This window comes from Pseudophryne corroboree, chromosome 10 (genome assembly GCF_028390025.1).
Source record: "Pseudophryne corroboree isolate aPseCor3 chromosome 10, aPseCor3.hap2, whole genome shotgun sequence".
NCBI lineage: Eukaryota > Metazoa > Chordata > Amphibia > Anura > Myobatrachidae > Pseudophryne > Pseudophryne corroboree.
The window spans coordinates 262,547,817-262,562,751 of record NC_086453.1 but is presented as its reverse complement, the minus strand read 5'-3'; the positions used below and the strand labels follow the sequence as shown (position 1 = coordinate 262,562,751).

General features: G+C 43.9%; 1 protein-coding gene across 1 annotated transcript in view; it reads right to left on the bottom strand.

Annotated features, from left to right (window-relative positions):
* Window positions 1–14,581, bottom strand: part of LOC134965501 (uncharacterized) — a 102,654-nt gene extending 88,073 nt beyond the window's left edge. Inside the window, exons 1-2 of the mRNA XM_063941900.1 lie at window positions 14,517–14,581; window positions 13,681–13,718 (exon numbers count right to left, since the gene is read on the bottom strand). Coding sequence (XP_063797970.1) covers window positions 13,681–13,718; window positions 14,517–14,565 — 87 coding nt within the window. The 5' untranslated portion in view covers window positions 14,566–14,581. The remainder of the gene's footprint in view (window positions 1–13,680; window positions 13,719–14,516) is intronic.
* Between the last annotated feature and the right edge of the window lie 354 nt (window positions 14,582–14,935).

The following is a 14,935-nucleotide window of genomic DNA, read 5'->3' as shown; positions in this document are numbered from 1 at the left end:
TAGCAGCAGACACAGTACAGTAGTCCACGGCTGTAGCTACCTCTGTGTCGGCACTCGGCAGTCCATCCATAATTGTATACCACCTACCCGTGGTTTTTTTTTCTTTCTTCTTTATACATACATACTACATCTCTTTATCAACCAGTCTATATTAGCAGCAGACACAGTACAGTACGGTAGTCCACGGCTGTAGCTACCTCTGTGTCGGCACTCGGCAGTCCGTCCATAATTGTATACCACCTACCCGTGGTTTTTTTTTCTTTCTTCTTTATACATACATACTACATCTCTTTATCAACCAGTCTATATTAGCAGCAGACACAGTACAGTAGTCCACGGCTGTAGCTACCTCTGTGCCGGCACTCGGCAGTCCATCCATAATTGTATACCACCTACCCGTGTTTTTTTTTTTTCTTTCTTCTTTATACATACTACATCTCATTATCAACCAGTCTATATTAGCAGCAGACACAGTACGGTAGTCCACGGCTGTAGCTACCTCTGTGTCGGCACTCGGCAGTCCGTCCATAATTGTATACCACCTACCCGTGGTTTTTTTTTCTTTCTTCTTTATAGATACTACATCTCATTATCAACCAGTTTATATTAGCAGCAGACACAGTACGGTAGTCCACGGCTGTAGCTACCTCTGTGTCGGCACTCGGCAGTCCATCCATAATTGTATACCACCTACCCGTGGTTTTTTTTTCTTTCTTCTTTATACATACTACATCTCATTATCATCCAGTCTATATTAGCAGCAGACACAGTACAGTACGGTAGTCCACGGCTGTAGCTACCTCTGTGTCGGCACTCGGCAGTCCGTCCATAATTGTATACCACCTACCCGTGGTTTTTTTTTTCTTTCTTCTTTATACATACTACATCTCATTATCAACCAGTCTATATTAGCAGCAGACACAGTACGGTAGTCCACGGCTGTAGCTACCTCTGTGTCGGCACTCGGCAGTCCATCCATAATTGTATACCACCTACCCGTGGTTTTTTTTTCTTTCTTCTTTATACATACATACTACATCTCTTTATCAACCAGTCTATATTAGCAGCAGACACAGTACAGTAGTCCACGGCTGTAGCTACCTCTGTGTCGGCACTCGGCAGTCCATCCATAATTGTATACCACCTACCCGTGGTTTTTTTTTCTTTCTTCTTTATACATACATACTACATCTCATTATCATCCAGTCTATATTAGCAGCAGACACAGTACAGTACAATAGTCCACGGCTGTAGCTACCTCTGTGTTGGCACTCGGCAGTCCATCCATAATTGTATACTAGTATCCATCCATCTCCATTGTTTACCTGAGGTGCCTTTTAGTTGTGCCTATTAAAATATGGAGAACAAAAATGTTGAGGTTCCAAAATTAGGGAAAGATCAAGATCCACTTCCACCTCGTGCTGAAGCTGCTGCCACTAGTCATGGCCGAGACGATGAAATGCCAGCAACGTCGTCTGCCAAGGCCGATGCCCAATGTCATAGTACAGAGCATGTCAAATCCAAAACACCAAATATCAGTAAAAAAAGGACTCCAAAACCTAAAATAAAATTGTCGGAGGAGAAGCGTAAACTTGCCAATATGCCATTTACCACACGGAGTGGCAAGGAACGGCTGAGGCCCTGGCCTATGTTCATGGCTAGTGGTTCAGCTTCACATGAGGATGGAAGCACTCAGCCTCTCGCTAGAAAACTGAAAAGACTCAAGCTGGCAAAAGCACCGCAAAGAACTGTGCGTTCTTCGAAATCCCAAATCCACAAGGAGAGTCCAATTGTGTCGGTTGCGATGCCTGACCTTCCCAACACTGGACGTGAAGAGCATGCGCCTTCCACCATTTGCACGCCCCCTGCAAGTGCTGGAAGGAGCACCCGCAGTCCAGTTCCTGATAGTCAGATTGAAGATGTCAGTGTTGAAGTACACCAGGATGAGGAGGATATGGGTGTTGCTGGCGCTGGGGAGGAAATTGACCAGGAGGATTCTGATGGTGAGGTGGTTTGTTTAAGTCAGGCACCCGGGGAGACACCTGTTGTCCGTGGGAGGAATATGGCCGTTGACATGCCTGGTGAAAATACCAAAAAAATCAGCTCTTCGGTGTGGAAGTATTTCACCAGAAATGCGGACAACATTTGTCAAGCCGTGTGTTCCCTTTGTCAAGCTGTAATAAGTAGGGGTGAGGACGTTAACCACCTCGGAACATCCTCCCTTATACGTCTCCTGCAGCGCATTCATAATAAGTCAGTGACAAGTTCAAAAACTTTGGGCGACAGCGGAAGCAGTCCACTGACCAGTAAATCCCTTCCTCTTGTAACCAAGCTCACGCAAACCACCCCACCAACTCCCTCAGTGTCAATTTCCTCCTTCCCCAGGAATGCCAATAGTCCTGCAGGCCATGTCACTGGCAATTCTGATGAGTCCTCTCCTGCCTGGGATTCCTCCGATGCATCCTTGCGTGTAACGCCTACTGCTGCTGGCGCTGCTGTTGTTGCTGCTGGGAGTCGATGGTCATCCCAGAGGGGAAGTCGTAAGCCCACTTGTACTACTTCCAGTAAGCAATTGACTGTCCAACAGTCCTTTGCGAGGAAGATGAAATATCACAGCAGTCATCCTGCTGCAAAGCGGATAACTGAGGCCTTGACAACTATGTTGGTGTTAGACGTGCGTCCGGTATCCGCCGTTAGTTCACAGGGAACTAGACAATTAATTGAGGCAGTGTGCCCCCGTTACCAAATACCATCTAGGTTCCACTTCTGTAGGCAGGCGATACCGAGAATGTACACGGACGTCAGAAAAAGACTCACCAGTGTCCTAAAAAATGCAGTTGTACCCAATGTCCACTTAACCACGGACATGTGGACAAGTGGAGCAGGGCAGGGTCAGGACTATATGACTGTGACAGCCCACTGGGTAGATGTATGGACTCCCGCCGCAAGAACAGCAGCGGCGGCACCAGTAGCAGCATCTCGCAAACGCCAACTCTTTCCTAGGCAGGCTACGCTTTGTATCACCGCTTTCCAGAATACGCACACAGCTAAAAACCTCTTACGGCAACTGAGGAAGATCATCGCAGAATGGCTTACCCCAATTGGACTCTCCTGTGGATTTGTGGCATCGGACAACGCCAGCAATATTGTGTGTGCATTAAATATGGGCAAATTCCAGCACGTCCCATGTTTTGCACATACCTTGAATTTGGTGGTGCAGAATTTTTTTAAAAACGACAGGGGCGTGCAAGAGATGCTGTCGGTGGCCAGAAGAATTGCGGGACACTTTCGGCGTACAGGCACCACGTACAGAAGACTGGAGCACCACCAAAAACTACTGAACCTGCCCTGCCATCATCTGAAGCAAGAAGTGGTAACGAGGTGGAATTCAACCCTCTATATGCTTCAGAGGTTGGATGAGCAGCAAAAGGCCATTCAAGCCTATACAATTGAGCACGATATAGGAGGTGGAATGCACCTGTCTCAAGTGCAGTGGAGAATGATTTCAACGTTGTGCAAGGTTCTGATGCCCTTTGAACTTGCCACACGTGAAGTCAGTTCAGACACTGCCAGCCTGAGTCAGGTCATTCCCCTCATCAGGCTTTTGCAGAAGAAGCTGGAGACATTGAAGGAGGAGCTAACACGGAGCGATTCCGCTAGGCATGTGGGACTTGTGGATGGAGCCCTTAATTCGCTTAACAAGGATTCACGGGGGGTCAATCTGTTGAAATCAGAGCACTACATTTTGGCCACCGTGCTCGATCCTAGATTTAAAACCTACCTTGGATCTCTCTTTCCGGCAGACACAAGTCTGCTGGGGTTGAAAGACCTGCTGGTGAGAAAATTGTCAAGTCAAGCGGAACGCGACCTGTCAACATCTCCTCCTTCACATTCTCCCGCAACTGGGGGTGCGAGGAAAAGGCTCAGAATTCCGAGCCCACCCGCTGGCGGTGATGCAGGGCAGTCTGGAGCGACTGCTGATGCTGACATCTGGTCCGGACTGAAGGACCTGACAACGATTACGGACATGTCGTCTACTGTCACTGCATATGATTCTCTCAACATTGAAAGAATGTTGGAGGATTATATGAGTGACCGCATCCAAGTAGGCACGTCACACAGTCCGTACTTATACTGGCAGGAAAAAGAGGCAATTTGGAGGCCCTTGCACAAACTGGCTTTATTCTACCTAAGTTGCCCTCCCACAAGTGTGTACTCCGAAAGAGTGTTTAGTGCCGCCGCTCACCTTGTCAGCAATCGGCGTACGAGGTTACATCCAGAAAATGTGGAGAAGATGATGTTCATTAAAATGAATTATAATCAATTCCTCCGCGGAGACATTGACCAGCAGCAATTGCCTCCACAAAGTACACAGGGAGCTGAGATGGTGGATTCCAGTGGGGACGAATTGATAATCTGTGAGGAGGGGGATGTACACGGTGATATATCGGAGGATGATGATGAGGTGGACATCTTGCCTCTGTAGAGCCAGTTTGTGCAAGGAGAGATTAATTGCTTCTTTTTTGGGGGGGGTCCAAACCAACCCGTCATATCAGTCACAGTCGTGTGGCAGACCCTGTCACTGAAATGATGGGTTGGTTAAAGTGTGCATGTCCTGTTTATACAACATAAGGGTGGGTGGGAGGGCCCAAGGACAATTCCATCTTGCACCTCTTTTTTCTTTTCTTTTTCTTTGCGTCATGTGCTGTTTGGGGAGGGTTTTTTGGAAGGGCCATCCTGCGTGACACTGCAGTGCCACTCCTAGATGGGCCCGGTGTTTGTGTCGGCCACTAGGGTCGCTTATCTTACTCACACAGTCAGCTACCTCATTGCGCCTCTTTTTTTCTTTGCGTCATGTGCTGTTTGGGGAGGGTTTTTTGGAAGGGCCATCCTGCGTGACACTGCAGTGCCACTCCTAGATGGGCCCGGTGTTTGTGTCGGCCACTAGGGTCGCTTATCTTACTCACACAGTCAGCTACCTCATTGCGCCTCTTTTTTTCTTTGCGTCATGTGCTGTTTGGGGAGGGTTTTTTGGAAGGGCCATCCTGCGTGACACTGCAGTGCCACTCCTAGATGGGCCCGGTGTTTGTGTCGGCCACTAGGGTCGCTTATCTTACTCACACAGTCAGCTACCTCATTGCGCCTCTTTTTTTCTTTGCGTCATGTGCTGTTTGGGGAGGGTTTTTTGGAAGGGACATCCTGCGTGACACTGCAGTGCCACTCCTAGATGGGCCCGGTGTTTGTGTCGGCCACTAGGGTCGCTTATCTTACTCACACAGCTACCTCATTGCGCCTCTTTTTTTCTTTGCGTCATGTGCTGTTTGGGGAGGGTTTTTTGGAAGGGCCATCCTGCGTGACACTGCAGTGCCACTCCTAGATGGGCCCGGTGTTTGTGTCGGCCACTAGGGTCGCTTATCTTACTCACACAGTCAGCTACCTCATTGCGCCTCTTTTTTTCTTTGCGTCATGTGCTTTTTGGGGAGGGTTTTTTGGAAGGGCCATCCTGCGTGACACTGCAGTGCCACTCCTAGATGGGCCCGGTGTTTGTGTCGGCCACTAGGGTCGCTTATCTTACTCACACAGTCAGCTACCTCATTGCGCCTCTTTTTTTCTTTGCGTCATGTGCTGTTTGGGGAGGGTTTTTTGGAAGGGCCATCCTGCATGACACTGCAGTGCCACTCCTAGATGGGCCCGGTGTTTGTGTCGGCCACTAGGGTCGCTTATCTTACTCACACAGTCAGCTACCTCATTGCGCCTCTTTTTTTCTTTGCGTCATGTGCTGTTTGGGGAGGGTTTTTTGGAAGGGCCATCCTGCGTGACACTGCAGTGCCACTCCTAGATGGGCCCGGTGTTTGTGTCGGCCACTAGGGTCGCTTATCTTACTCACACAGTCAGCTACCTCATTGCGCCTCTTTTTTTCTTTGCGTCATGTGCTGTTTGGGGAGGGTTTTTTGGAAGGGACATCCTGCGTGACACTGCAGTGCCACTCCTAGATGGGCCCGGTGTTTGTGTCGGCCACTAGGGTCGCTTATCTTACTCACACAGCTACCTCATTGCGCCTCTTTTTTTCTTTGCGTCATGTGCTGTTTGGGGAGGGTTTTTTGGAAGGGACATCCTGCGTGACACTGCAGTGCCACTCCTAGATGGGCCCGGTGTTTGTGTCGGCCACTAGGGTCGCTTATCTTACTCACACAGCGACCTCGGTGCAAATTTTAGGACTAAAAATAATATTGTGAGGTGTGAGGTATTCAGAATAGACTGAAAATGAGTGTAAATTATGGTTTTTGAGGTTAATAATACTTTGGGATCAAAATGACCCCCAAATCTATGATTTAAGCTGTTTTTTAGGGTTTTTTGAAAAAAACACCCGAATCCAAAACACACCCGAATCCGACAAAAAAAATTCGGTGAGGTTTTGCCAAAACGCGGTCGAACCCAAAACACGGCCGCGGAACCGAACCCAAAACCAAAACACAAAACCCGAAAAATTTCCGGCGCTCATCTCTAATAGGTATTGAGCGTACTTAATAACTGGAATAATGTGCTTATCTGAATTTATGCCATTCTAAATATAAAATTCACCAAATGGTCCATAGATGATACAACTGATCAGTATATCATTACAGACCCTTATATCTAGAAATATGCTGGGCTATAAGTAAATAAGTAAACAAATTGCTGATTTAATTATAAAATATTGAGTTCTAAATTTAAGTCTGCGTGCCACGTCAGACATACATCAGGGTGGTTGCTGACCTCTGGTCTATATTCTAAACATTGCAAAAGAGATGTGAAAAATGTAAACTTAATGTTCAGCGTTTGTCTCATCAAATTTGTGATGTTTAGACTTAGGGGTCTATTTACCTCGCCTTGGAGAGAGATAAAGTAGACAGAGATAAAGTAACAACCAACAGGCTCCTGTCATTTTTCAAACACAGCCAATAACATGGCACCTATGAGCTTTTTGGTACTGTACTTTATCTCCATCTACTTTATCTCTCTCCAAGACTTAAGTACATATACCTCCTAGTCTTCATACACAGTTTCCTCAAAACAGATGCTATATCAGGTAACATGCCTCCGGTAGCTTTTACCTTAAGGACACCTAAACCCAATGCACATAAAAAGTCAGTTTCCATCTCCGGACCGCAAAGGACAGAACAGCGGACCGGTTTATTAATCTAGAAAATAGATTCTAATTATAAATACTTAAATACTGGCAGGATACTGGCAGGGGAAGGAAGATTGCAGTCACACTGTAATGACACAGAGAGGCAAGAGCGTCCATCTTCCTTCCCTTGCAAAGCGTGCTGACGCGACGTCCCACGTGAGCGGGCTGACGCGGCATCCCACGTGAGCGGGCTCACGTGACATCTCTTGTGAGCAGGCTGACGCGCATCATGGGACTGATGGAGGCTGAGGCGCTGAGTGGATCCTGTGCACCGCACAGGATCCCCGACTGGACCCAGTCCCCACACCCTGGGGACTCACCCTCTCAAGAGAAAACCAAGCTACTTGGCGGCGGAGCCGGGAGGCACTTTTTAGTGCGTCTGCGGGTTGCGGCCTGCCCATCCCCACGAACGCATGCTTTGTACATAAGGGTGAGCAGTCATATTTGGAAACATATTTCGTGTCTGTATTGCATAAGAATAGATAGAAAGATACTGCGCTCCACTGTAGGGGTTTGGGACACAATTAATTCTTACACCCTGGGAGTAAAAAAGTCATCGCGTCCCAGACCCCCTACAGTGGAGCGAATCTGAATCTATTCAATCGAATCTATTGTATGTATACAAATGAAAAAGTGAAGTATCACTGGTGCAAGATGTGTAATCGCCCATTAGTGGGGAAATATCACAGCCCAGGGTTTTAATCCAAACACAATGGGACATTCACAAGAACAAATACACAAACTTCTTAGTGCAGTGTTTATTTGTTCTTGTGAATTTACCACTTGTATGTGTGTTTTATTATAATAAATTGATTTTTATAATAAAAACACAATGGGATGAAAATCAGCAATAACATTTTGTTTTGTGTGTGAATTAAAACCCTGGGCTTTGATATTTCACCACTAATGGGCGATTACACATCTTTAAGGACTGTCCTAGTGCCAGTGATACTTCACTTTTTCATTTGTATACAAAGGGCACCCGGTGACGCTGCAGTATACATGGAGCATCCGTGAGTACGAATTACTAAGTTACTCAAACATCGTGCTGTGGATAAACATGTTTTATAAAAAGCATAACTTTGACAGTGAAAATAGGAAGTTTCTGTCGGAGTGGACCGAACTATACTGTTTACGCTGCCTGAAAGAACTGGAGCTGTTCCACTTTGCCACATATGTAACAAGACGGTCGCTATTATTAAAAGTGAAAATGTAAAGTGAAACTACGAAACAAATCATCAGGATTTTCATAAAAAGTTTCCTCCTGGTAGTGCAGCACGTAAAGACAAACTGCAGTCTTGTCTGTCTTCTTACAAAAATAGTATGACTATACTAGTTCGGTGCATGAGCGAACAACAAAAATCTGCAGAAGCAGCGTTACGCATATCCTGGACGCTTAGTAAGCACCTGAAGCCATTTTAGGACTCGGAGATCATAAAAGAATGTATGTTGGAAACAGTCACAGCACTTTTTGAAGAGAAGAAGGACATTCTTGTGGCTATTCAAGGCATTCCTTTGTCATCAAGAAGCAATACAAGAAGAACAGAAATTTTAGCTGCTGACAACAAAAGCAGCATGCTCGAACTTCTACATAAGGCACCTTGTTACGCCATTGCACTTGACGAATCTTGCGACATTGTTGACAATGAACAAATGTTCATTTTTGTGCGATTTTATGACGTTGAAATTAACTATTTAGAGATGAGTTGCTAGCAATATTGCCATTTAAAGGCAAGACTCGCGGAGAAGATTTGTTCAAGACTTTTGATGAATTCATTACAAAATCAAACATAAGCTATAATAAAATTGTGTCCATTTCAACTGACGGCGCCCTGGCCATGATAGGCAAAGAAAAGGGTTTGGTAAAGAGAATCAGGGGTAAGAATGCTGGGATATTATCTTATCAGTGCATAATTCATCAGACATCCCTTTGTGGCACACTTAGTGCTACATTGAAAGACGTAATGGACACCTTGATTAAGTTGATCAATTTTATGAGGTCTCGCTCTGCTCTTCAGCACAGACAGTTCAAAGAGTTCTTGTCTGAATGTGATTCGGCCTATTCTGATTTACTACAACACAACAATGTTGGCTGGCTGAGTAAAGGCCAAGTTATTGAATGATTTTGGCACATAAAAGACGAAGTGACAGCATTCCTGGAAAATTTGAATACCGAAGAAGCAAGCAAGTACATGGAGCACCTAGCCAACAAGTGCAATATGCTAGCTTTGTCTTTTCTCAAAGACATTCTCAAATAATTAAATGAGCTTAATACCGAGTTGCAAGGGAACGGAAAGTTAATATGTGATCTGATACAAAGTGTCTCTGCTTTCCGTCACAAGCTTGATATATTTGAAAAAGACATTGAAAAGCAAGAATTTATTCATTTTCCAACTACTCTTCAATTAAGAAAAAATAATTCTGAAATGGACACTGCAGTATTTTCAAGTTTTGTCTCAGATCTTAGGAAGGAATTTGCATCAAGATTCCAAGACTTTGCAGAGATAGGGAAACTGTCACATTTTATAAAAACTCCTTATGAAGTTTCTCCAGTGGGAGAATGGACTGATATAGCTGAGAAGTTGTTCGGACTTTCAAAACCTACCCTTCAAATGGAGATAATCGACATGCAAGAAGATGCTTCCTTGAAAATGTGCAAAACTGCATCCACTGAAGATTTTTGGGCTAAGCATGTTTTGGACAAGTACGCAAATTGTAAAAAACTGGCTATCAACATAGCCACCATGTTTGGCTCCACATACATATGTGAGACCTCTTTTGCCAAGATGAATTTTCTGAAAAACAGACATCGATCAAGGTTAACAGATGCCCACCTTGAAGACACTCTGCGTATTAGTTGTTCTCCAAGAGTTCCAAACTTTAAAAAACTGTCTCAGGATCGGAAGTACAATTTCTCGCATTAAGGGAGTGATTCAGGTTGGTTTGCAAAAGCAAACTCCTTCTTTAATGTACAAAAACATGTGCACTGCAGGTGGGACTGATGTAAAATGTGCAGAGAGAGTAACATTTGGGTGGGGTGTGTTCAAACTAAAACCTAAATTGCAGTGTAAAAATAAAGCAGCCAGTATTTACCCTGCACAGAAACAAAATAACTCACCAAAATGTAACTCTCTCTGCACGTTCCATCAGCACCACCTGCAGTGCACATGGGGCCTAATTCATAATTGATCACAGAAGCAAATTTGTTAGCAGTTGGGAAAAACCATGGTGGTCATTCCGAGTTGTTCGCTCGGTAATTTTCTTCGCATCGCAGAGATTTTCCGCTAACTGCGCATGCGCAATGTTCGCACTGCGACTGCGCCAAGTAAATTTGCTATGAAGATTGGTATTTTACTCACGGCATTACGAGGTTTTTTCTTCGTTCTGGAGATCGGAGTGTGATTGACAGGAAGTGGGTGTTTCTGGGCGGAAACTGGCCGTTTTATGGGAGTGTGTGAAAAAACGCTGCCGTTTCTGGGAAAAACGCGGGAGTGGCTGGAGAAACGGAGGAGTGTCTGGGCGAACGCTGGGTGTGTTTGTGACGTCAAACCAGGAACGACAAGCACTGAACTGATCGCACTGGAAGAGTAAGTCTCAAGCTACTCAGAAACTACACAGAGAAGTCTTTTCGCAATATTGCGAATCTTTCGTTCGCAATTTTGATAAGCTAAGATTCACTCCCAGTAGGCGGCGGCTTAGCGTGTGCAATGCTGCTAAAAGCAGCTTGCGAGCGAACAACTCGGAATGAGGGCCCATGTGCACTGCAGGGAGGGGGGCAGATATAACTTGTGCAGAGACAGTTAGATTTGGGTGGGGTGTGTTCAAACTGACTGAAATCTAAATTGTAGTGTAAAAATTAAGCAGCCAGTATTTACCCTGCACAGAAACAAAATAACCCACCTAATTCTAACTCTCTTTGCAAATGTTATATCTGCCACACCTGCAGTGCACATGGTTTTGCACAACTGCTAACAATTTTACTGCTACGATCAACTCTGAATTACCCCCATGGTTTTGTCCATTAAAGAAAGAGTTTGCTTTTGCAAAGCAACCTGAATCACTGCCTAAGAGTAACATAAAGACTCGTAATGTCTAGAAAAGTTTTATTTAAGGCTTAGAATTCCTTTTAAGGAATGTAGTATATTACTTGTTTCAGCAACAAAATAAAAACTTGTTATTATTTACATTACAGATATTTGATTTTGTGGTTTTTTGGACCTCGATCAAAATAATTAGATAACATCCGGACTCCATTAAAAATTACTTGCCTACCCCTGATCTAATCCTAACAAAGTATTCTCAAAAGCTCTTCTAGCCCCTAGATCACACAATCCATACATTAATTGCTCATATGAATGGGTAAAGTTTAAAGCTTTTTATTTCATGTTAGGCTGAATAACAACTACAGAATTAAACCCATATTACCCTGAGAAGTGCTTGGAAGGGATTTGCAGGGACAGAGATTTCTTGCAAGTTCTGTCCCTGCAAGTGATGTTTAGTACATTCTTACAATGTATTCAAATATTAAATGGAGATGCTTAGTGGATATATCATATTTCTTAGGAACTACAAAGAAAGAACCACTACAGATTCAAAGACTTCATCAGGAAGACTCTTTCCCACGTCGAAAAAACCCGGTCACGTGACCGGACCAACCCGGAAGCCAGCAGCGCTGCTAGGATACCAGACAGCGGAGGAAGCCGGTGACGGAGCGTGGCGTGCGGCTGAAGCGGGCGACAGGTGAGTTCTCTGTAAGTGGTGGGAGAGGCGCAGCTAGCCGCTCTGCAGAGCGGCATCTGAATCCTTTCCCCACCGCTAGACAGGTCCACCTCTCTGACCGACCTGCACCAGGGGGGCGTCTGAACAAGGACGCACTACGGGCAGCAGGGGCAGAGAGGGGAAACCAGTCCGGAGACCCCCTTTTTTACCCCACTTATGCCACCACCATAAGCTCAGGGCATCGTGAAGGTTTTAAAGATTTTTTTACCAACATCAGCATTTGTTATTATTATTATTTTTTTCCTAAAGACTTTTCGACAGCAGATGTGCGGGACACCGCAATCTGTATTATAACCTGCATAAACTTTATAAGAGACAATATTGCCCACCCTGGGCATTAACCGCACACCTTTAGATTGGCCAGTATACAATAAATACAGTGGCTCACAACAATTAATTCGCATCATATTGTTATTTTTGTGATTTCTATATCTAAGTGCAAACTCATATTTGGGTCTGTTCATACATTATCCTTTATTACATAGCTAAACACACACACCTTAGGGGTTGAGCGCAGTTCTATTGTGGTATATCCACTAAGCTTCTCCATTTACGTATAGGTGGGTTGGAACACCCATCAGAACGAGCAGCACACCCCGGCTAGCTGTAGAATAAAGACACTCAGTCCGCAGAACCCTCCAATTTATAGTATTCAAATATTACATTGTGAATTTAGGTGAGTTGATCTCATCCCATCTGAGAGGCGGATTGGGATATATATGCCCCCCCTGTAGAAGTATACAACATTAAAAAAAGTAGGATGTACTGAAAATAAATTGCTCATAATAGAGACATTTGTACTCCAAGGTCCGTCTAGTCCAGAGGTTCTCAAACTCGGTCCTCGGGAGCCCACACAGTAACCCAGCAGGTGCACAGGTGTATTAATTACTCACTGACACATTTTAAAAGGTCCACAGGTGGAGCTAATTATTTCACTTGCGATTCTGTGAGGAGACCTGCAAAACATGCACTGTGTGGGCTCCCGAGGACCGAGTTTGAGAACCTCTGGTCTAGTCAGTTTCACATGGGGCATCTGGAAATATTTGGATATGCTGGATGAGCAGCAAAGGGTTTTTAGAAACTATTGTAAAGCATACTTGCCTACCTGACCCTCTCCATGAGGGAGAAAATGCTCTGTTCCTGGACTTTCCTGGTAATGTATGATTGCCATCACCTGTGGTGAGCTAGTTAATTGATAAGAAAGGTGTTTCACCACAGGTGATGGCAATCATACATTACCAGGAAGGTCCAGGAACAGCGCATTTTCTCCCTCATGGAGAGGGTCAGGTAGGCAAGTATGTTGTAAAGTGTTGGCAATCCTAACAGTAACTATGATCATTGTTCCCCTGTCTGCCCTTCCCCTTTAGAATGTAAGCTCTCACGAGTAGACCCTCTTCCCTCATGTGCTTATCCTTTTCTTACTTTAATAATCCTCAAATGCCCCAAATCCTACTGTTTTCGGCCACCGTGATACCTATCTCAGTGTCATCTGCTGATGTAGTTATGCTTAGTTACCCTGTACTTGTCCTATATTGTCTTCAATTGTAAATCACTGTTTTTCTGTTTTGACTACTTGCATATGTATTCTGTAATTGGGCGCTGCGGTATCCTTGTGGCGCCATATAAATAACGGATGATAAAAATAATAATAATAATAATAATAATAATAATAATAATAATAATAATAACAACAAAAGAAATAACAAATGATAAAAGAAATGTATTCTTACGGTCAGCTTCCCAGTGCACGGTAACAAACCAGCAGAAGCTAGGGGGGGAAAAAGTTAAATATAAAATTTACAGACAGAATAAAAGCATTTAGCAAGGTGAAGTGAAACCAGTGGTTTAAAAGAACAACATTTTTATTGGTCTTGAATCTGATAGAGAGTTGAGAATAAAGGTGCATACACACGGAGAGATTTTGACCATGAGATATTTTGACTGAGCGATTTCCCTTGAACTGGCAGTAGGAGATTTTGACTAACTTTACCAGCGATTTTGACTAAGTGTGTAAGCGATTTTGGCTATAAGCGATTTTGGCTAACTCATTTAAACAGGGGGATGTTTTCACTTTTCCAGCGACCTAATTGAAAATGACTTGCCTGCACAGTCTATTTATAGCAGTGATAGCGACATGGCGTGGACGTGCATCGCTATTGCTGTCTGTGTACACACAGAGCGATATGCACTATCTTTCTGAGTGATTTTGACTATCTAGTCTAAATCGCTCAGCCATATTGCTCCTTGTGTATGCACCTTATCTTTGTTCTCAACCTTTAGGAATGGGAGATGCTAATGTATAGCTGAAATGTCTTCTCCTATTAACTGGTAAAGTGTGATTGGCAGAAATAGTGCATACATTTTGCTTTATCATTTAGGAATGCTACAAATACACAGTAAGGGTTAAATGATACATTCTTTAGCCATCACCATTGTTATACTGTTGTAATTTTACCTGCTTTGCTCAACATTTACTATAAAACCCAGTAATGCATTGTATGGTAACATGGAACTATATATACATTATACATTCACGTACAACACTATTAAACAGACCAGATCTTACCAAAGGAACAGCTGAGGCCCACGAGGAGGAAAACAATTGCAATCTTCATGGTTAATATAATTAGTGTTGAGGCTACAACTTGAATATGCAATTACACAAGCTGCAGGACAATTTATAGTGCAACATGCAGCTCTAGGGTATTGACTTTAGTGTCACTCTTAGACATTTGGCACATAATGGAAGTCATCATTACCTTCGTCATCAGCTTCTGAAACTTTATAATTATCAACACCGCTTCATCCTCCTTAAAAAAATATTTGTCAAATGTCATGCTGTCATCTATTTGTCTTTCCTATATTTGCACTGTAAATTTAAAATTACATAATAATTTCCTACTTATTATTGCACATGTGCTTTTATTTCTTCCAAATAATACAAATATTCACATCTTAAAAATGCAAATCTTTAATTTCATATAG